At 37.5% G+C, this 24,413-nt stretch overlaps 1 protein-coding gene and 1 non-coding gene across 16 annotated transcripts in view; one reads left to right on the top strand and one right to left on the bottom strand.

The window, feature by feature from the left end:
- PPFIA2 (PPFI scaffold protein A2) overlaps positions 1 to 24,413 on the top strand; it is a 472,168-nt gene that overhangs the window by 251,693 nt on the left and 196,062 nt on the right. For all 15 annotated transcript variants that reach the window (XM_037065742.1, XM_037065741.1, XM_037065754.1 and 12 more), the window contains one exon: positions 23,494 to 23,595. In XM_037065742.1, the coding sequence (XP_036921637.1) occupies positions 23,494 to 23,595 (102 nt within the window). The remainder of the gene's footprint in view (positions 1 to 23,493; positions 23,596 to 24,413) is intronic.
- On the bottom strand, positions 8,020 to 8,152 carry LOC119000671 (small nucleolar RNA SNORA66). Its single transcript, XR_005069375.1, has one exon. It is a non-coding gene; the product is annotated as a small nucleolar RNA SNORA66 (small nucleolar RNA).

Below are 24,413 nucleotides of genomic sequence, written 5' to 3'. Positions count from 1 at the left end.
TTCCTACCCCTAAAGATGTGAAGTGTGTTTGTTCCAATAATAAAATAAATACTAATAAATAGTTAATACTTAGCAAGTACTTACACTTGTCTAAGCACTTTACACGAATAACTTAGCTAAGTCTCACAACAGCCTCATGAGACTGCATTTGGTTCTGCAATTTATCTTTTTTTAAAAGGTGAATAAGGTAAAGCACAAAAAAGTAAAGAAAATTTCCCAAGGATACACAGCTACTAAAAGATGGAGCTGGAATTCAAACACCTCCACCTCTGGAGCTGGAAGTTTGAGCCACTGTGCTACCTTCCTTTCCCAGAGGCCACCTGGCTGCCTTACGTAACTAGACCAATGACAAACCCACCCAGCCTTCTGCACCAGACTCTTCAAGCTTAACCTAGGGTGCTGTGTGTGTTCACACGATTTTCATTCCTATGGGAAGCTCCCTAAGGGCAGGATCAAATTTTGTTTTGTGAAATATGAATAGCCACTGAATACATTAAAAGTTCACTTATATGTATCTTTTGCTAAGTGAAATAAACCAGTCAGAGAAAGACAAGTACCATGTGATCTCATGTATGTATAGAATCTAAAGAACAAAATAGAACCAGTGACATGGATACAAGGAACAGACAGACAGCTATCAGAGTGGGGGGAGGACTGAATGAAAGAAAGTTGAAGGGATTAGCCAAAGAACACATATGCGTGACCCATGGGCACAGACAATAGTGTAGAGATGATTAGAGGGAAGGAGCAGGGGCCGGGTAGAGGGAGGCAAAGGAAGGGGAAGTGGGGACATCTGTAATAATGTCAACAATAAAAATAGGGTTGAATGTATATATATCTATGTAGATTCAGGATTTTACATGATTCGTTATCTGACTACAAAAAGGACATGGACTTGGCTGGCATATGTATGGAAGTTGGGGGTTTTATTGTAACTATAGTTAACATTTTGAGAAAGTGCCAAACTGTTTTCCAAAATGATTGCACCATTTTTCCATACCACTAAAACAATAAATGAAGTTAAAACTTCCATGACACCTAGTTGAGTTGCAGAAGAATTCTATCTTCACTTTTACAGAATAAATTTTGACACAATAAAGTATATGTCACAGTTTATCTGGAACAGATCTGTCTCCTCCATCATCTATCTACAAGCAGAACTTTATTTTATCCACCTTTGTGATGCCAGCACAATTTTGACTCCTGACAGTCACTTCTAAAATGTCGAATAAATGTGATTTGGACTTATCATTTAATAAAAATGCCTTGTGACTCCCTTCCAATCATTCCCTATTGACTGTGAAGCAGCTCTTCAAAGTGAAAGTCTTTCAGATCATCGAAGGGGGCTGTCATCTCCTCTCGGTCCTGAGGTTTTCACTTACTTTCTTCAGACCAAACTAACAGAAAGCGCTACACTGTTGACATGCCAATGTTTTAGCTGACTGGATTAGTGTAAATACAGTTCATGTTTTATGTAATATAAAAGTAGATTTGTTTTTTGTGTTTATCTTTTATGAACTCATTATTTTTTATGTCATATTTAATCATGTGTCTCAGAAGCTAGGGGACTGGCAGAGAAAAAAACAAATTTCCTAAGGATATTTCCCTGATGAGTTGAATCATGTATAATGTTAATTCAACATAGGTGCTCAACATCTATAAATATTTTATTGGCTTTAACTTCTACTTTTTTCCAATGTGGAAAAAATGTAAGACTGAAATGCCTTCCCAGTATAAAAACTAAGATAAAATGCAACAAATAGGCTACTGAAAAACCATATAGTGTTTTCTGAAGACTTGAAGATGTTGAAAATATCTGCTGATCCCAGGAACTAGAAACTTGGGGTGTAATGTCAATGGGGTATGTTGGGAGCAAGGAAGGAAACAAGGCCTTGAACCTAGAAAAAAGAGAGTTGGAACTAAAGCCCTGAAGAAATCCTGAACCATCTTAGAGACAGGGTGGCCTGAAGGAAACCTTCTATCAGCGAAAGGATGTCAGGAAGGCTATCAATATAAATTTGAGTTAAGGTTGAGGAAGAAAACACGGAGTGCCCCAATGGTGCCTTTGAAAATGATTGGAGTTCAAATTTTTATTAATTATTTAAACTCATAGTAGTCCCTTCTTCATAGTGCCTAGTGGAAGGAAAAATATTTTCTCTCTTAAGTTCTTTCAGTGAGATCTTACAGAATTCCCACAGACTGAAATAACTAAGTATGATGTTGCAATCATTGTTTTAAATCTTGATCACTAAATTGTCTTGTGCTATAGTCAGAAGAAACAATAGATAGCAAATTCTGCTCTCAAAACTGTCACTTATTAGAATATAATACCTATAATATCAAGTTCAAAATATTTAAAGAATAACACTTTCAAAATAATGACATACAACATTTTAAAATTCATTCCTTAATTGTTTAATCAGAAACAAGATTTTAGTTCTCTTTAAAAAATGTCTACTAATCTGCAATAAAAAGTTTTCATCGCTAAATGTGAACAGTAAATTTAGCATCGCCTTTATTTAACAAATGTAATCTCTACAACAGGCCCAGGGTGAGCAGTTAGCAGTGTAACTAAGGCAAGAAGTGCTTAGTTCTGGCCCTCACAGAGTTTACCATCTAGAGGCAGAGACTCAGATTGGGCTAAATGAAAAGTTCCAGCTCTGCGTCACGGGACCTGTGTCATGGGATCTGGAAGTTTGCCACACTAGATTAACAAAAATCAAAGGAAAAGTGGCATGAATAATTTGAAATGAGAGTTAACTCACCTAAAAATCTCATTACTTTTCAAGGACCATTTTATTTTTATGTATTATGTATCATTTTGTTCTAAACAATTCACATTTCAACATTTGTTAACATTTTTCAACCCATCAGGTCCACCTTTTGTATGTCCCATTCACTGACTTCTCAAGCCAGGGATCCTGTGAGTGACCTTGTCAAAGCCAACAGAGCACAATCAGCAAACTTATGACTGACTAGAAGAAAGCTAGAACTTCTTTATACCTTAAAAGCAGATTTAGAAACACTCATTAGATTTTTGCTTACTTCTGAAATAGAGATGGTTTTTAAAAAACACTGTTAATCAAAGGACGATACATTTCGTAGCGATTAAACTATTTCAAGATGGACTGGGTGTTAGTGTATTTAAATGCAGGGTTATTTCAAAGATAATATAAAAACTCAACATGAAGGAAGTGTTGAAAATGTTTTCTTCCCTGAAAATTATAATCTTCTTTTACTTTTTTTGTAAAATATTTTCTTACTAATGGACTATGTTCTTTCTCTTGCAGTGTAATATATCATTCAAAAAATTATTTTAGTACCAAAGATAAAATCACGAAGGAAGAACATCTGATTATATACATTCACTCTTAACTACGTTTCATTTTCCCAAGTAATATTAGCTTAAGTAAATAAAAACGGAGTAAGGAGTGCTATGGACCCTCCAACAAATAAAGTAGCTCTCTGTGTTCATTTCTCTGCATAATGTAGACAGTCAGTCATTTTAATTCAATTTATGCAGGTAAACAAATAGTGATGATGAAGTCATGGTTCTTCAGTTCAAGAATTTATTTTTTATTTTTTAGATTTAATTATTTATTTATTTATCTTTAGAGGAGAAGGAGAGAGGGAGAGAAACATCAATGTATGGTTGCCTTTCGTGCGTCCCCTGCTGGGAGTTGGCCCGCAGGGAACCAGCCTGCAACCCAGGCATGTGCCCTGACTGGGAATCGAACCGCGATCCTCTGGTTCGCAGGCCCGCACTCAATCCACTGAGCTACACCAGCCAGGGCCTTCAAGAATTTTTTACAGTAGAAGTTGTTTTGTTTGTTTTTGTTTTTGTTTTTGATCCTTACCCGAGGAGAGTTTTTCATTGCTTTGTAGAGAAGGAAGAGAGAGAGAGAAAAAAATCAATTTGAGAAAGAAGCATTGATTGGTTGCCTCCTGTAAGCACTCAAACCAGGGAATGAACCCACAATCTAGGTATGTGCCCTGAGAGGAAATTGAACCCAAAACCTTTAGACCACAGGATGACACTCCAACCAAATGAGCCACACCATCCAGGACAGCACTAGAGTTTTTATCTTGGACTATTTGCAATACTTTTTTAAAGTATTACAAAAAAGTTACAATTTATGACAGGATTGCAAATAGGATTAATGTTGGGTGCCATTTTGGGTTATTAAGTACTTGCTGCTTAAAGTGCAACATCAAGGAATGTTATGGGACTGCTTAGAAAAGGTGATTATTTCATGTTGTCTCAGGAAAGGGAAGAAGATAGAATGGGAACACAAGTAATTGATTGCATGAAGCTGTAGAAAAACAGTATAAAATAGCAAGTATCAGTCTATTATGTACCTGATTTTACATTTCATTCTATATGCAGTTGTATGCATGTGTATGTTTATGTAGCAATTCATTATTGACAGACTTATTTCACATGAGTAAATATCTATCGGATAGAGGGAAGTCAAGAGTTTTTCTAAATTTCGATAAGTCTTCACAGAATTCTTATGAACAGTTGAAAAGGTTAAGAATATTTGTGAGTGATCTTACAAGTACTTTTCTTGATAAATTTTTCATGAGTCCCAGGAAATCAGAGTGTTCTGAAATTCTGCTTCTGCAGACGGAAAAGACACTCAGAACTCAGAGAAAGTGCCCTGGGAGAAGAAGGGGGAAAGGCAAGTGGGAAAATGCCATATTTCTTATGTAAAGAGTTGTTTTTAATATAGTTTATTGCTGGGGGAAGGATGGTGCGAATAGGAATGAAAATTCCTGTGGCAACAAGAAACAAATGCTGTTGAAGTTGAAGGAATCTGGTCTTCCACAAGAAGACCAGATGCCAGGGTGGCACTATCTTGATAAATTTAGCAAGGTCCAGAATTCAGCTCTTAGCTTAACCGAGTCAGAAGTCTGGAGTTTTCAATGTCTTTGAGGTTGCTGAATTTACAAGGACAATACAGTTAACAATCTCATTCATTTTCTCAAATCATTTCCATGGTTCCCATTGTCCTTTATCAAAAACCACAATAGTTAGCATTACTTACACTTGCTGCATCTATACTAAACTGTCCTTTAAATATGTATGTATGTATGTATGTATGTATGTATGTATGTATTCTTACTTGAGGACATACTCATTGATTCCAGAGAGAAGGGAAGGGAGGGAGAGAGCTGAGAGAAACATTGATGTGAGAGACATCGACCAGTTGCCTCTCATACATGCCACAGCCAGGGACTGAACCCCTATCCCAGGAATGTGCCCTGACTGGAAATTGAACCTGTGACCTTTTGGTTTACAGAACAATGCTCCAAACAACTGAGCCACACCAACCAGGGCCAAGCTGCCTTTTAAAGACAGCTTTATTGAACCATCATCCACATACCATTTTATTCATCCAAAAGAAATATCATACCCCTTAACTGTCTCCTCCTCCAATCTCCCTATCTTCCCTAATAACCCTAGGTACCACTCATTACTTTCCATTCCTACGTATTTACCCGTTCATAGGAATGGAATTATATAATACATGGTCCTTTGTGACTGGCTCCTTTAACAGCATAATATTTTCAAGTCTCATCTGGGCTATAGCATGTATCAAAACTTTAGTTCTTTTGTTTCTGAATAATATTTCATTATATATACTACATATTTTTAATCCATTCTTCAATTATTGGACATTTGGGTTGTTTCTATTTTGTAGCTTTAAGGAAAAACGTTGCATGAACACTCATGCACAAGTTTCTGTGTGGACATGCTTTCAATTTTCTTGGATTTATTCCTAACAGTGAAATTGTTAGATCATATGATAACTATTTGTACCATTTGAGGCACTGCAGGATGGTTTTTCGAAGCAGTTGTGTCACTTTCCATTTCCACCAGCCGTGCAGGGGCTTCTCCATGTCCTTACCAGCACATTCTTTATCTTCTTCATTAGAGCCTCATATAATGAGGTCATAATGTAGTCATATCTCACTGTGATTTTTTTAAATTTCTTTTTTCCCCAATTTTTTTATTTAATTATTTTTCAAGTACAGTTTTCTGTCTATTACTCCCATCCCATCCCACCCCCGTGCTCCCCCCTCCCTCCCATTTCCACCCTCCTCAGTTGTTGTCCATGTATCCTTCATATATGTTCCTCTAAATCCCTCCCCTATTTCCCCTGAAATTCCCTCCCCTCTCCCCTCTGGTCACTGTCAGCGTGTTCTCTATTTCAGTGTCTTTGGTTATATTTTGCTTGCTTGTTAGTTTTGTTGTTTAGCTTCCTGTTAAAGGTGAGATCATATAGTATTTGTCCTTCAACACCTGGCTTATTTCACTCAGCATAATGCTTTCCAGTTCCATCCATGATGTTGCAAAAGGTAGGAGCTCCTTCTTTCTTTCTGCAGCATAAAATTCCATTGTGTAAATGTACCATAGTTTTTTGATCCATTCATTTACTGACGGGCACCTAGGTTGCTTCCAACTCTTGGCTATTGTAAATTGTGCTTTTGATTTGTCATTTCCCTGATGCTTAGTGATATTGAAAAAATTTTTATTTGCTTATTGGTAATTTGCATATCTTTGCAGAACTATCTATTCAGGTCTTTTACTCACTTTGAATTGGGTTGTCTTTTTATTAGTTGGTTGTAAGAGGTATTTACATAGTCTACAAACAAATTCTTATTATAAGATATATGATTGAGAAACATTTTCTCTCATTCTATGGGTTGTCTTTTTGCTTTCTGAATCATTGGAGTGCAAAGATTATCCATTTTGATGGTGTATTAGTCATCTTAGGTTTTCATAACAAAACACCATAGACTGAGTGGCTTAACCAGATCTATTTTCTCACAGTTCTGGTGGCTGGAAGTCTGTATTCAGGATGTCACCAATGCCAAGTCCTCATCATGGCTTATACACTGCTACCTTTTTAAAAAGTATATTTTATTGATTACACTATTACAACTGTCTCATTTTTTCTCCCCTTTATTCCCCTGTACCTTATGCCCCCTCCCACCAGCATTCCCCCTCCTTAGTTCATGTCCATGGGTTGTACATGTAAGTTCTTTGGCTTCTCCATTTACTTACTATTCTTAACCTCCTCCTGTCTATTTTGTCCCTACCATTTATACTTCTTATTCCCTGTTACTTTTCCACCCTTCTCCCTTCTCCCAATCCATGCTGATAACCCTCCATATGATCTCCATTTCTGTGATTCTATCCCATTCTGGTTGTTTGCTTAGTTTGTTTTGTTTTTGTTTTTAGATTCAGTTGCTGATGATTGTGAGTTTGCTGTCCTTTCACTGTTAATATTTTTCATCTTCTTTTTCTTATATAAGTCCCTTTAGCATTTCATATAATAAGGGCTTGGTGATGATAAACTCCTTGAATTTGACCTCATGTGGGAAGCACTTTGTCTGCCCTTCCATTTTAACTGAAAGCTTTGCTTGATAGAGTAATCTTGGATGTAGGTCCTTGCCTTTCATGATTTTGAATACTTCTTTCCAGCTCCTTCTTGCCTGCAAGGTTTCTTTGGAGAAATCAGCTAACAGTCTTTTGGGAACTCCTTTGTAGATAATTGACTCCTTTTCTCTTTCTACTCTTGAGATTCTCTCCGTATCTTTAATCGTGGGTAATGTAATTATGATGTGCCTTGGTGTGTACTTCCTTGGGTCCAACTTCTTTGGGACTCTCTGAGCTTCCTGGACTTACTAGAAGTCTATTTCCTTTGCCAGACTGGGGAAGTCCCCCTTCATTATTTTTGCAAATAAGTTTTCAATTTCTTGCCTTTCCTCTTCTCCTTCTGGCACCCCTGTGATTCAGATGTTGGAATATTTAAAGTTGTCCCTGAGGTCCCTAAGCCTCTCCTTATTTTTTTGAATTCTTATTTCTTCATTCTGTTCTGGTTGAATGTTTATTTCTTCTTTCTGCTCCAAATCGTTGATTTGAGTCCTGATTCTCTTCTTTTTTTATTTTTTATTTTTATTTATATTTATTTGTTTGTTTGTTTTGTTTATTTATTTATTTATTTATTACACTGTCCTAGGATAGAATGGACCACCTCAGTAGCTTCTGAGGCCAATACATTTCTATCACCACAATTATGTTAGCAAACCTGGTTCCCTTCGCTTCTGCCACATCATGCAGAGTTAGTGATTGAGTTTGTACCTAATTTCCTTCTTTTTACCATTGATTCCCTGTATATAATTTTTTATTTCACTTTGCGTAGCTTTCACTTTTTCTCTCTATTTTGCAACCATGCTCAACCATTTCTGTGAACAACCGGATTACCAGTGTTTTGTTGTGTTTTTTTGTTTGTTTTTTTAAAAATTATTTGTAATGTTTATTTTTAATTAATTCTTGTTCAAGTACGGTTTTCTGTTTTATATCCCAGCCCTGCCCCCCCCAGTGTTCCCCACCTCCTTCCCATTTCCACCCCCCACCTTAGTTATTGTCCATGTGTCCTTTATACTTCTTCATGCGAGTCCATCCCCTTTTCCCCTATGATTCTCTTCCTTCTCCCCTCTGGACCCTGTCAGCCTGTTCCGTATTTGAGTGTCATTGGTCATATTTTGCTTGCTTGTTTGTTTTGTTGTTTAGATTCCTGTTAACGGTGATATCATATGGTATTTGTCTTTCACTGCCTGGCTTATTTCGCTCAGCATAATGCTTTCCAGTTCCATCCATGATGTTGCAAAGGGTAGTAGTTCCTTCTTCCTTTCTGCACTGATTACCAGTGTTTTGAACTCTGCATCTGATAGGTTGGCTATCTCTTCATCACTTAGTTGTATTTTTTTGTGGAACTTGGCTCTGTTCTTTCATTTGGGTCACATTAATTTGTCTCAGTGTGCATGTTACATTTTAAGGGGCAGAACCTTAGGTATTTGCCAGGGCAGGGCAACCAAGGGGCTGGGTTTGGGCACTATATGTAGGAAAAGGGTCTGAGAGAGAACAGTGCTGCTTGCTTAGCTCTAGGCCAGCTTTCAGTCACTTTCCCCGCTATGCACAAACGGATTGTGCTCTTTCAGGTGCTGATTTCTTGGTAAGTGGGCTTGTGTACCCATGTCACTGCTTTGTGAAGTGCTGCATTCTGTCCATGTGGCAGAGAGAGATCTGGTGTCTTTTCCTCTACTTTTAAGGGCAATAATCCCATCATGAAGACCCCACCTTTATCACTTTATCTAAACTTAAATCTCTCTCCAAGGCCCCACCTCCAAATACCATTACATTGGAAGTCAAGATTTAAACACATGAATTTGGGGATACACAATTCAGGCTATAACAAATGGTATCCACTTGATCTATTTCTTCTTGTGTTTCTTGGGCTTTTAGATTCATATCTAAGAAACCATTATCTAATGCAAGATTATGATTTACCTTTATGGTTTTTACTAAGAGTGTTACAATTTTAGTGTACTCGGGTTTTTTCAGAAGTCGTTAATGCTGTTGTTCCTTCAATGTTAGACGCTCCCTGCACACACACACCCACTCCATGGGTTAGTTAAACTGTGCCTGTGCTTTCTGAGCACCCTGTTCATAGCTCCATTAACACATTATAATGGTTTATTTTAATTGTTTCAGTTTCCTTTATTTAACATGTATTTTTCATTGTTATATACATTATAATGTCTGAAAATATTACAGGCTCTTCTACATGTTAGCATTGGATATTTTAGGAAGTCAGGGAACAACATGATCAAAATGTCAATTTGTTAACTTATAGTAAGTCCTAGAATTGTCAAGCAGAACTGGTATCCAGACTGGGCTGATGAGGACAAGTTTTTTATCCGAAGGAAACTGCACCCCCAAATTAAATTATTCTAAAAACATTTCTCAGTATTTAAGGACTCAGAACATGTTACATTATTTGAACATGTGGTGGCACAGTGGCATGTTAGTGTGTCTTCACAATTCCAAAGCACACGTACACATGTTTCTACCCCTCTTCCCAGGTGACCACGATCATTGAGACTGGACTCCCCATCTAGCAGAGCTTGTTTAGAAGACCCTGCGAGCTCTTCCTCTTCTACTGCATACTTTTCTGTTATTTGATACAATCCCCTCTCCTCACTGACAAATTATACTTTAATTCTAATGGTAACATGAAGTAATCGAACACAAAATGTTACTCTCTGATCCATGTTCAACTCTTCTAGACTCTACACACAGTAAAATTTTCCAAGTCGGGACAACATATTTTGATAGACTTTACAACTTACCTGGCACCCATGACAACGTTATAACTCAGTGAATAGCAAACAATGGCATAGCCCACATGTTTTTGGTTATACGTCTGATGATTGCTAGAGAGACAAGATTTAGTTTTGTTTCGAGTTTGAGCCTTGTTGGGCTTTGTTGGGAGATTTAAATATTTTATTTGGATGCTATTTTGTGTGCCTGGGAGTGTTCGCCACAGCAGGTGTTACCTAAACAGATGCTAAAGCCTTTGAAATTAATACGCAGCATCTTGTCAAACATGCCTCCTGCTTTACACTGTCAGAGCTGCTGAGAACTGGCTTTATCTGCCAACAGACTTTTTGGTTGGCAGTGGCTCAGCCCTGGCATGCTTCAGCTACAATGTTTACTGAGCCAGGTGACTTTACTAATGTATCAGAATGTTGACTTTTAAAAATTTTTCAAATGCCTCAACCATTAAAAAAGCAAAAATATCCTTTGGCCATTGGTAGAGATAAAAGATATTTTTCATCTCTTTTTATAAAGAGTCAAGATTAAGGACAATAATATTAACTGGGTTACAGAACCGGAAGGCATGATTGCTCTGTTAGTTATTTCTTTTTAGAATCTTCCTTTCTTCTTTCCTATGTCTGATACCATAAGATTGGGCCTAATGGCTTTTCTTTTTTGGAGAAAAGCATAGGGGAAGCTGGAGCAGGTTAAAGGGATAGAATACTTGGAGTAAATAACTTCAGTATTGGTTCTAGGCCATTGAGTTTCTCAATCTAGTATTCACATGCACAGTGACAAGACTTAGAAATGAGAGGAACTGCTCAAATTTAGGATTTGAGATGCTACTCAACCAAAAAGACAGAGCCCAAAGGAGAGGAGTCTTCATTCAACATTGTCCATCCTACTCTCCTAGGTAGGCTTCAGGCTAGAACCCTGGATTCTGGGCAGAGTGTGGGCACCTGGGCTCCTCTCCAACACCATCTCATAACAACCCATCTAAGAGTTCACCGAAAACTTCTCCAATGTGTTCTATCCTGCCATTTTATTTCAGATTATAGATAAAATCTTGAGAGCTGTGTGAGCCCCAGGCTAGTAGTGGATGCAATCAGAGACATATGGAGGGAATAATAGCAGGTAAGGTTAGAGACATATGCTCTAGAGGGACCTTTAAGAACACTGTTATGATGTCCAGAGAATTTTCTCATAGTTTCTATCTTTATAGACATTAATATGATGCCTTCTTTTTGTAAGAGAATGTGGAGTGTTATATTATGTATTCTAAGTAATAAAAACCTAATTAATTGATCAGTAAGAATTTACTAAGTACAAAGGAGCAAAGGAGTACAACAAGCCATTTTCTCTTATAAAATGTGCTGAGTATTTTTACTCTAGTGTATTAATGTTAATCACTTTAAACATGCTAGTCTGATAGTAGGACCCTTCTTTCTTTATCGTTACTCTTCAGAGCAAACATGCTGTTTCTATCATTTATTATTAGGAGTGATGTTAGGATCTTCTCCCCAAAAGTGAGAGATACTTCACAATGAGATTTATGTTAGTTATTTATTTAAGTCAGTCATGTGACTCGAGTTAGATTTCAGTTACTATTAATGAAACAAAGTGCATGATGTTTGTATTTCCTGAAGCACCTAATGAAATATATTATCCTTATATGGAAAAATGGATGTGGGAAGAAAACAAACTTGTATGTGGAATAACTGTAAGTAGGTCAAAAGTTATTGTGTATATCTATTGGATCTATTATAATCAGCAACTATGCTAGTCACATTTATACTAAGGATCTCACTTTTTGGTACTTTAAGACTTAATTTTTTTAGAGCAGTTTAGATTTACAGCAATATTGGGAGGAAGCTGCATAGATTTTCTATGTACAAACTGCTCCCACGCACGCATAGCCTCCTTCATTATCAGCATCCCCCCCAGATGATATATTTCCTACAACTTACGGGCCTGCATTGATATATCTTTACAAGCCAAAGTCCATAGTTTTTATCATGGTTCACTCTCAGTGTTACTCAGTGGGCTCAGAAAAATGTGTAATGGCATGTCTCTACCATTATAGTATCGTATGAAGTATTTTCATTGCCTTAAAAATCCTCTGCACTCTGCCCTGCCTGGTGTGGCTCAGTAGATTGAGCACAAGCCTGCAAACCAAATGGTCACCCGTTCGGTCAGGGCACATGCCTGGCTTTTGGGCCAGGTCCCCAGTGGGGGGTGCATGAGAGGCAAACACACTTTGATGCTTCTCTTCCTCTTTTTCTCCTTTCCTTCTTCTCTGGGAATAAATAAAATCTTTTTAAAAAAATCCTCTGCATTCCACCTATTCATCCCAAACCCCTCTGACTCAAGGCCTGACAACCACTGTCTCCATAGTTTTTACTTTTCCAGAATGTAACATAATTGAGATCATACAGTGAAGCCTTTTCAGATCAGCTTCTTTCACTTAGTGACATGCATTTTGGGTTCCTCCATGTTTTCTCATGGCCTGGTAGCTCATTTCCCTTTAACACTGAATAGTATTCCATTTTATAGATGTATCACAGTTTATTTACCCACTTACCTATTGAAGGACATCTTGGTTACTTCCAGATTTTGGCAACTATGAATAAGTTGCTATAACATCCACGTACAGGTGTTTTATGGATATGTTTTCAATGCCTTTGGGTAAATACCAAGAAGCATGACTACTGAATGTTTACCTGCATCCATCCAGTAAGATAACTGGGACTTAACAACTGAAATTAGATGGGAACCCAGCTCTGTTTCATCCTGAAATCGGTGCTGTTCGGACCACAGTGCATGTGACTTCCTGGAGTAGGCGGAGTTTAAGGCCAGTTTACCAATTAGGTACAGTAAAACCGCTGTTTAGGGCTCATGCTACTTTTTGGGGACCATGAAATGTTTCAATTAGCTTTAAAGTTAAAAGAAACAAATGAATGGAAACCAGTCTAGATTACCTTTATCTCTTTATCAGTGGAGTAATAAAATAAAGTTTCTAATATTTCCTATTAATGAAGGGGCCCACAAGGCAAAAAAACACCTGAGACCTGCAGAAGTCACAATGTTGATTTTGGGATACTGAAAAATTAACTTGCCTCTAACTATGTTCCTACCAACTTTGTGATAGTATTGCCTGCCCTCCAGTATTCAGCAACAAAGACGAATCTTCTCTAACAGTTGCTGCTGAAGAGCACCTGATACGTGGTACCTCTCTGAACACATATTGACAAATTAAAGCCGGGAAAGCAGAGTGGGGCTGAGACGTAAGAGGGGCACATTTCCGTGGGAGGGCAGTGAGTGAAGCCTGCTGGGGACACAAATGGGTGGTCAGACAGCCTGAGGCTGCCTGGCAGCACCCATGTTTGATTTCAACAAGCATCCGTATTTTGGGGGGGGACTTTTGATTCCAGTTACCTGACTACAGATATTTTAAAGCAACAGTTACTCAATATCTATGTTCACATACCATAAAATGGCCATCATAATGTGTTCGATTTTAAATAGACTTCCATGTCTCAGATCATTACTAATGCATTAAGATAATCTTCTACTGTGCAGTTTTAGGGGAAGAACAATTCTCATTAGAATATGGATACATAGAAAATCAAGGGGGCACAAAATATTATTTGCATGAATTTTAAATCTCATTTTCCTTTTTAGTTGAGCATCCTTATTCGACAATTTTGGTGCAACTCTAGGAGTCCAGATGTGGCCGTCAAATTGCATTAGCCATGCAGGCGGTTCTGCCTAGGAGCTGTCTAGCCCAGGGCTGACCATGAGACAAGGCTGTGTCACACAGTAATTTTGGATGACAGTTTACCCTGAACTCATGCAAGTCTGGGAGGCAATTAGAAGACCAGAGGTCATTAACACTGCGTTAGATTACATAACATGATATAGCACAAATTACATACACACACATGGTGGGGTTTTGATTTCTGTGAAATAAATGCTGATTTGTTTCCAGACTAAATGATTTCTGGACTAAATTTCTAAAGTCTCTTGTGAATTTATAAACTAATATTCTGAGATACATATACATATAAAATGTAAGGAATATCTATATTATCTTTTATTGTTTTGTTTTCATCTCTTCAATGTATTACTTCTGGTATTAATTTGTTCTAGGAAGTAATGTCATGTGGCATGGGGAATGATGTATATATTTTATACATGGAAATTTTTTGCGCCATTTCGTCCAAAAATATATAGATTTAAAATCTAAATCTTTCTACTGAGTATTAGAAATAGAATTGGTAGAAGAATTTTCAATTTTTGAAAGAGGAGACACCAAAATATAGTTTGGGGCATAACACAGGGAAGTCATTACAAAAACATTTTGAAGTAGTTAATTTTGTCTAATTTGAGTGCTGGATGGTCAAGTCAGCATGCTTCCATGCCATATGCTTTCCTCGGAGCTATTTTTGATTTGCACAAATGTTAGATGGTTAGAGAATAAACTTAAAAGATGCTTTTTTGTGGTTGGTGAGGGTGTTGGTGGTGCTCAGTGAAGCTGAATTCCAGCTCACCCTTCATTTTTTCTCTTCTCTCTCAGGCTGGTTTGCCCTCGTGAGTCTTCATCCAGGGCTCACTCAGGTGTATGGCTGCAGATGCAAGGCCTTGTCAGTTTAGCAGTTTAGTGACCCACAGGATTAGCGAACACAGGTTGTTTTGCTAGGTAAAGAGTGTTAGAATTGTAATTATGATGAGTGGACTGGCATAGATTTCCCTGGAAGCTGCTGTCTGGTGTCAATGACTTGGAATTAAAAGGTTGATTTTCCCTCCTGTCATGCAGCTTTTCCTGACCTGCTTTTCTGAGGTGTGGATTCACCTGTTAAATCAAGGCCTTTCAAACCTTTCATTAATGAGAAAATATATGCCCCCACCCTCAAATAAGCCTCGAGTTAGCACACCATTCTGTAAAGAGTCAGGGAAATCAACAGTCCCTTTTAGTTCTTCTATATTCAATATTAAATACCAGGAAATGTACTTAAAGGTAAGCATGTATAAAAATAGTGTTCTACATCTGTGCCGAGATGGGCAGCCTGGTAGGCTGTGGTGATTTACTGGGTACAAAGGGGCATGAGGAGAAGAGGAAAGATGGCCAGATGAAGCTCTGAGCCTATACACTCTTCTGACCAGGTGACTTCTACAAAATCTAGGTAAGCACAGGAACCGAGTGAGTCTTTACTTTGCCCTTTTGTTTTTCTCTTTGGGAATGACACGTGGGGACCAAGACAAAAGGATGTTTATGTAAACCACTGAGAATAACCCACTGACCTAAAGGCTGTTATTTGGAATATTAGTAGCTTAGCCACTTTAATTACTCAAGTTCACCTTAGCCTGGATTCACACTTAGTTCACACTTAGCGTGCAGAACTGAAACCACCGCAGCGATAAAGAGGAAGATTACCTGTGTCCTAGGAAGAGCTTGAAAAGCCTGAGCAATGTTGACACCAGCCCTGACATTGCCAAGAACTAGCATGATCCTTGTTACAGTTAAACCCTTTTATCTGAGTTTTCTCATCTCTGCACTGTGAAGAATAAGGATGCCATGAGGACTACATCATGTAACTGATGTAAAGTTTCTCCCAACATCCCTGGCCTATAAAAAATGCCCAATAAACAACACCTTAAGAAGGGGACGCGGTGAGCAGGGGAGAAAGGCAGTAATACTAACAATGTAGCTGAAATTGAGCAACGTTAGATTTCACATAATTTAAGAGACTTGTAATGTATAATTAGGAGCATAAGACAATTAGATGACTGTTGGAAAATAGCCATTTTATTTTGCTCTATTTTTTAAGGAAAGAGTGCTCTGCAACATGAGTTGAGTTAGAATTGAGGGGGTTGGTGTGGCTAAAATGATCCACCCCTGAGTAACAACTTTGAGTGGTGAATGCCTGAGCACATTTACCACTTACTAAGAACTTACTGAGTTCAGGGACTTTAACTTGCTTTTTTCACTGCCAGCTCCCTTGCATTTACGGTAGTGCCCAATACACAGGGATTGCTCATATGAATGTGTGTGTGGTGTGCACAAGTGCTTGTTGAGAAAGAACAGGACATTCCCTTTGGTCTGTGGGTACTGTGTGTTCTGACCGCTCTTTAAAATTCCAAGTAAAAAATACAGAGTAGGGAAAGTAATTTTGGTCCTTGGGCAAAGTAAGAATTTTGGCAGACTATGGTTGGGGAACGACATGATTAGCCCAAAATGTTACTGAGTATAATTTGTTGTTGGTGACTGATCTACGACTCCTGTCTCAGTGAGTCAAAGCAAACCCAGCTCCTTTGAATTCGGACGTGGTGAGGTACAAATGAGGTTTTCTTCTACCATTTGTCCTGCCCTGTTTTCAGCTTCTTACAGTACTCTGTGCTGTATACACTGTTTTATGTTTCATACCATTTTTACTATAAGTTATATTTTTGAAATCTTTTGATGCTGCTACATAAAGATCTACGCTACTTATGTTGCCTTGGTACAGTGTTCCTTATGCGTACTTAGTACATTTAATTCAACTATTTTATTGCAGATGGAAATTCGGTTGTTCCCAATTCTTGACAACAAAACCAACTTTACTCATATTCTCTTATATTCTGATACCTGTAGTAAATATACAAGAGTAAAAGTTAGCAAATATTATTTTCCAAATCCATTTGACTCTGAATTTTTTTCTGGGTATCCTGTGGAAATACTGTTCTATAGATTATATTTTGCGGGAAAAAAGACTAGAGAAATAACATAGGGGTCAAATATGTATTTTTACTTTAAAAAATAATAAGATCAATATAATATATCCAACAAACAAATGATAAATCCAAATTCACAAGGTATTAGGAGCAATAATATCACTTTATATACATGCAAATAAAACCTAGCAGATAGGAATGTCATTGTTGTATAGAATATAGCATAGAATATTTCAGATATAAGCCAAAGTAACAACTACAAAATAAAATGAATATCAGACATTTTATATATTGAGCAAATTTTAATAATGTCACTCAGAAAAACAATAACTCTACTTAATTGTATCTTTTAAAAATTGCTTTGGCATTAAAGTAAAAAAGTTTAGGGAAAGTAAACCATTCACTAACTGTTACAACAAAGCTTTGTTGAGTGTATATAATTTGTCAGGAACTATGTAAAGTCCTGAGGATATAAAAATAAATGAGGCAGCAACCTTGCCTTAAAGAATTATAATGTTTACTTGGAGGAGATGAACACATAACTCAGTTTAAATAAAAACAATACCATGAGTGCATTACTAGATTTTGAACAGGATTATAGAGCATTAACAAGCTATGCTGGTGCTTTAAGAATAAATTAGGCAAAATGGATGATGGGTAAAAGTATTCTAGGTATAGGAAATAATATGTGAAAGAAAATGAAATCAGGAGATGAAAAAAATGGAAAGGGGGAAATAGAAACAGGAAGAAAAATCTCTGGTAGATGCAGAAGATACACCTTTTTTTTTTTTTTAAAGCAGTTTTGTTTTTCTTTAAGATTTTATTTATTTATTTATCTTTAGAGGGGAAGGAGAGAAACATCAATGTATGGTTGCCTTTTGTGCGTCCCCTGCTGGGAGTTGGCCTGCAGGGAACCAGCCTGCAACCCAGGCATGTGCCCTGACTGGGAATCGAACCGCGATTCTCTGGTTCGCAGGCCCGTGCTCAATCCACTGAGCTACACCAGCCAGGGCAGAAGATACACCTTTTAAAAAGGAGTTTTAAAGGGTCAGTATATGTACAGTGTTTTTTAAACATATAATGTTGCTCTCGGTGCAGTACTTTGGTGATGAATTTTGAGTGCTTGTTGGTGATGGAAATCCCTAATGTGTCTCAAATGTGAATTAGAAAGCTCTTTAGGGTCAAGTGCAACAATCATATCTAAGTTATCTCTATATCTTCAGCACCTAGCAAGGCTCTGGTATGTAGTAGGCGCTTCATAAATATTGTATGGGTGGGTGGGTAGTTAGAGGAATGATAAATTTATATAATTTGTGCAGTTAAGGAATTTGATGATTTTTCATTTTCAGCAAGAAGGAGACAGTATTTTAGGAATTAAAGAGTTTTGGAATACAGTGGATTATTTGTAACTGTGTGACCTTGAGCGATTTATTCATCCATGCTAAGCTTCAGTATCCTTATCTTCAAAGTAAGAAAGATATTAAGTAACTCATACAAAATGCTAAGCTCAGGGCCACTGTACCATCGATTGTGCCAAACTTTGGGGAAATAACTTCTGAGATTAAAAAAATAAGATGTATATTCTTAGAGCAGTTTTAAGTTCACAACAAAAGTGAAAGGCAGGTACAGAGCCTTTTAGATGGAGGTACCCTGTAACCACACATGCATAGCCTCCCTCATTAAAATCATCCCCCAATGGAGTGGTACATTTCTAATAGTTGATGAATCTACATTGAGACATCATCACCCAAAGTCCATAGTTTACAGCATGGTTCACTCTTGGTGTTGTACATTCTGTCTATTTTAAAAATGTATAAGACTCTATGTGTCATGATATCATACAGAGTATTCCTCTGTCCTAAAATCTTCTGTGATCCGTCCTCTTATCCCTCGACCCCCCACAGCACTCCTGACAACCATTGATCTTTTTGCTATCTTTATTTGGTTCTATTTTTTTCCCCAGAATTTCATGTCATTGGAATCATACAGAATATAGGCTTTTTTCAGTGTGGTTGCTTTCACTTAGCAATATGCATTTAAGGTTCTTCCATGTCTCTTTCCTGGCTGGATAGCTCACTTTTTTTCAGCACTGAATAATCTTCTTTTCAGTGGATATGTTACAGAACAGACCCGAGGGGTGGTGTATGATATACTATTACCAAAATGACCCCCCTTTTCTCTGGGGGTTCCTCCCCTGTACTAGGTTCACTCTGCCCACTGGCAGAGGAAAGATGTCTCTCAATGCCAGAGATTGGTAAAAAGGAAAGGAATTATTTATTTAAAAGTTATACAGACTTAGAGCGATGACTTAATATCTTCATTAAATACTAAAATCCTTTAGAATACCCACAAATGCACAGTCCTTCCTTCTCCCCTTTGCCCAGCCTGGGTACTGGATCTCAGGAAAACAAATGGAAGTCCAAGATTCAGGCTTCTGGAACCATTGCCGCCATGATCTGAAGTTAATCTAAAGCCATGTGGCACCTTCTCATAGCCCACCAGCAAGAGTCCTTTCACCCCTTTTCTTCCAGGCAGTCTCTCCTGCTAAGTCACGTGGCAAAAGGGAGCATCCCAAAGCCTCATGGTCCTACTCTCGCCCAAGCCACGTGGTCCCAACCAACTCTACCAAAGCTGTGTGGTCCTCTCCTGGTACAGCTGCTGCACCTTGGTTTAAATCCCTGTGTGGACCTTCCTCTGCAGCCCCATTTCTGACTCCTCCCACAATCAGTTATACCTGCTACCATTCCTGTATTCTTCAGCTTTATTGGGCTGCCATAGTAAGTCCAGGCAGGGATGGCCCCATGGCGTGGAGTCAGTCATCTTTAAGCTCTCATGCAGGAGCTGTACTCAGGGAGAGTTGCTTCCCAGTTACATCCTGGGCTGAAGTCACCCCCATCCCCCTGGCTCAAAGCATGGCCACAGCTATTTAACATATCTATGAAACCAGTTAAAGGCTATAGGTATGTTAAATGACCACGCCAGAGGTTAGCTGCAAAGCTGTTGCTATGTAAAACAACTCCCAATGGCCCTGCTGCATGTTTCCCATCCCCCAGCTCAGACTGGTGGGGGTGAGGGCATCATATATATATATATATATATATATATATATATATTCTAATATTTCCTGGACACTCTGAGTTCTGGACCCCATTACAAATCCCCATTTGGGGCCCCGCTTTGGCTGCACCCTGTTACAGATATAGCACGGTTTATTTATTTGTTCACCTAGTGAAGGACACCTTGGTTGCTTCCAAGTTTGGGCAATTATGAGTAAATATGCGATAAACACCCATGTGAAGGTTTTTGTGTAAATATTTCTCAACTCTTTGGGGCAAACACCAATGAGTGAGATTGCTGGATTATATGGTAAGAGTATATAGTAGTTTGTTTTTTTTTTATGTGAGGTGTTGTGTTTTTCAGGGTTTTATTAGGATTAATTAGATAATATAAATTGCTTCACAGAGAGCCTGGCATATTATAAGGGCTCAATCAATGTTAATTATATTTGCTGTTACTATCTCTTGAAAGATGACATAAAACTCTGTTGTTTACAGTAAGATTGGAAAAGTAGGTGCAGAAGGGAGAGATGTCAGAGGAAAAGTGTAAAATAACTGGACATGTAACTGTGTGAGGGGTCTGTGTCTTTGCGGTCCCAGAGAGGCCGCATGTGCTTGTCTAATACTTGTTGCTCAGCGTGAAAGGCCCTGCGCTGGGCCCCCTAGTTCCCCGCCCTGGTTTTGGACTAATTAAGAAAGATTGTGCAGGGTAACTGTAAGTAATGCTTTCTAGTTCTTCACATAATAAAAGAAGAGTCTTGCTAAATGCACTCTAAACCCAAATCATATAAACCTGATCAACAATTAAGGTCGAGATGGTACAGAGGAAAAGCTGTAGACAGACAGTCTGGAGAACCATGTTCACAGCCTAACTCACTCTGTGGCTTGCTTGGGAACTTAGACTTAATTCTGACTAATTCAGTTTGCTCCCCATAAAATGGGAGTGAGTCTCCCTCATGGTTATATAGATAGCAAGATGAGATAATGAATGTGCAAGTAATGCCTGAAATTTGTAAGAAGTCAGTAAGTATAAGTTTAATTTTAATACATAGAGTCACTGAATAGCTTGCTCATAATCAGTGCCATAATAGTAAATAAAACATGCCAGGTCACTTGGCCCTGGTAGGATCTTGACTAATTTCTGTCAAGCGGTTCATTTCTACAATGGATCAATCTACATGGACACAACATCACTCAGTTTTGAATACCTAGTTGCACTTACAGAGTTACATTTTCTCTTATTATCTGTGCATAAAAGCATTTTTCTCTAATGTAGAGAGTTTGATCATAGAAATACATAGGAGAAAGCAAAAAAAAAAAAATCACACTATTTCACCACCAGGAAATATCCAATTCTTTTTGATTTTTTATCTTTCTGTCCATAGCAAGCTAAATATCCATAAAGGTCAATCCAGATCTATGTTTCTTAAAATTGGTATGTTAAGTATACATATTTGTTTCAGCTTATAATATTCATAAGTATTGGTTTATATATTAGTGACTAGGTTAATAACACACAATATAAAATCTTTGTCAATTTCCTCTTTTTCTTTATCAAAACTATGTGGTTTATCCAAGGCTTCATTTTTATGGAAATGTTTATTGTTTTCTATTTGTTTATTTCCACGCTAAACTTAAATAATATATCAGGGAATATCAATAGCATTGAAGCTGGCAGTGATTAAGGAATAAAACCCTTATCTCTGTTGCCAGCAATGGGCTCTGTCATCAGGATTCTAAGCTCTAAGTCTATTCCGAGGCCTTTGAAGTACTCATTTGGGCTGAAGCCACTCAGAGAAATTCAGCAAAATAAGTGGTTTGAAGCCAACAAAAATATAAAGCCTCAACTTTTCCCAGCCTTGAATAATCATCATATTCATTTACTTTATACTAAGTTTGCCATTGTGGAGGTTAGGTTAACCAAACCTGTCCCTGCATTTTGGGTTTTTTTATTTTTTATTTTCTGACAGTGGCTTCTCAGTCTACAGTTGAGTTTTCTCAAATACTTAAATATTGGATAAGCATCAGTTTTATTACTAAGGACCACACTAAATGATTTAATGATAATATGGATCTGTTTATTATTTTTCAAAACTATTTTAAGATAGTATTTGCTTATGAAAGTCGCAGAATATTCAAATTGGGTTTCTTGATCTCCTTTTAAAGGAATTTTTTTATTGTTTCTAAACTCTGCCTAGTGGTAAAAATTACCCATATCGTACACACAGTGGGGAAAAAGTAGATGTGGAGTTGTTTGGAAAAGAACACAATAATGAATCAGTAAGACAAGAAAAAACTGTGTTTTTGTACTCACAACTGTAAAGCTGCTTTTGCGCCATCCTGTAACATCTGACCCCATCTGCAGAAGGAAAGCCATTGAAGATTCCCCCAAAGTGTCATTTCTCACATGGAAGAATACTCCAAAACTTCCAGTTTTTTATAACAATATGATTTGTTTATATTGGTTGAAAATAAGTACTAATTGAAAACTCATTATATCTTAGAAATTGAGAGTATAGTAATGAAGTCAGACAAAGTTCCATTTCACATGAAGTTTACATTTCAGAACAAAAGCTATGCATAAATTAAAAGACAATTGAATAATGTTACTGAAAGGTTTTCTCAGGCTCCACTGAGGAAGAAATGCCAGTTAGCCACAAAGTTAGGCAGTATAGAGCTTTATTGGGGTTTGCGTGTCCGGGCGAGGTTCTCTGGTCTGAAAAGTGAGGCCAGAGAAGTCGCGCCTAAGCAGGGAATATGGCGGGGTTTTATTTTGGTTGGCTCTCTTTGTGGGAGCTGGGGATTGGTCCCCTTTGAACAGGGCAGCAATATATCATTGGTGGCTTTCCTCGGGCTCAGGTTGCTATGCAGATATCTGTTTTGGCAAAGTCCGCCCTTTCGGCTTTCTGGTTTGACATCAGCCGTCTTTCTCAGGTCAGAGTTCAGCCACCATTTTGGGTTGTAGTCCAGCCACCATTTTGTCCTACCCAGCCCATCCTGACAGTTACCAAGTCTTATGTCCATTTATTATTTTTGTAAGAGGTACATTCTCCTCATGTACTTTACAAATAAATGAAATTCTTCATCTAAGTAGCATTTTCAGTAAGGTATTTTTTATTGGAGTTGTTGGTATTTATTTATTGTTTGTTTGTTTAATAATCTAGTACATATATGTATATATATAGTCAGGACATTGCTCTATAGAAATAAAAGTATAATATTTGTTGAATAGTTAACACAATTAGACAAATTCAAATTATTCTATATTATTACACTAATGTTTAGTATAATATATCTGATACATTTTGAAATATTTTTATCCATCTAAACAGCATATTATAATAAAATGTATATGTTAAATATTATAGATTAGCATTTTTTGAATATGAATCAAGTTAATTTAATAACAGATATATATATATATTGCCAGGCAATTGAGTCATGTTTTTCATTCTTTGCATTTACATTTAGCTTTTAATTGTTTTAAATTTCTGCTGGATGGAATACATTTTTTATATCTAAAGTGTGTCTTCAAATATTTTTATTCCCCTTCAGGAATTTGCTGCACTGACAAAAGAGTTAAATGCCTGTAGGGAACAACTTCTAGAAAAGGAAGAAGAAATTTCTGAACTTAAAGCTGAAAGAAACAACACAAGAGTAAGTATAAAACTACCTCTGCTTGAAATTGATTCCATATATGGTTCAGTGCCTTATCTCTTATATATGAATAAAAATAAGCATTTAAAAACTTCAGAAAGACTTTACAAGTAGACATCACTTAGAGTCTGTTGCTTAAACTAAAGGACAATATACTACAAAACTCAAAACAAGAAGACAGAGATCCTAAATTATAGTCTTAGCTACAAAATCACGATGTTGCCTTAGAAAATGTTCTTATTCCTTTCAGCCTTAAAAGGAAAGGCTAGATATCGATACAGAATGTCAAACTTTCAAATAGTTGTACTGGAGTAGGAGACCTATACCCAACGTCTGGAGATGGGTCATGGGAGAGGTTTGAGAGAGGACCCGAGTTTTAGTTATGAGGCATTAGGAGGGAGTGTCATGCCATTGGTGCTCCCCTCTGCCAGAAAAGTATTTATTTAAAAATTTTTTAAGTGGCTCTGACTGGTGTAGCTCAGTGGATTGAGTGCAGGCTTGCGAACCAAGGGATCACGGTTCGATTCCCAGTCAGGTCAGATGCCTGGGTTGCAGGCTACTTCCTAGCTGGGGTCCCACAAGAAGCAACCATACATTGACATTTCTCTCCCTCTCTCCTTCCCTTCCCCTCTAAAGATAAATAAATAAAATCTTTAAAAGAAAAAAATTTTAAGCTTTAAAATGTAAAACCATTGGAACAGAAATCTCCTAGGTAAAGGAGTTGTATTTTTTCTATTTCAGAAGATTGTCATGGAGACAATTCTGATTTTATGAAACTGATGGAATTTACTATATGCTGCCCTTGGAAACCTATGTGT

Source organism: Sturnira hondurensis, unplaced genomic scaffold (assembly GCF_014824575.4).
Source record: "Sturnira hondurensis isolate 20B ecotype Veracruz unplaced genomic scaffold, ASM1482457v3 Scaffold0016135, whole genome shotgun sequence".
In the NCBI taxonomy this organism is placed as follows: Eukaryota; Metazoa; Chordata; class Mammalia; order Chiroptera; family Phyllostomidae; genus Sturnira; species Sturnira hondurensis.
The sequence above is the reverse complement of the archived record's forward strand: the minus strand, read 5'-3'. Positions and strand labels throughout refer to the sequence as shown.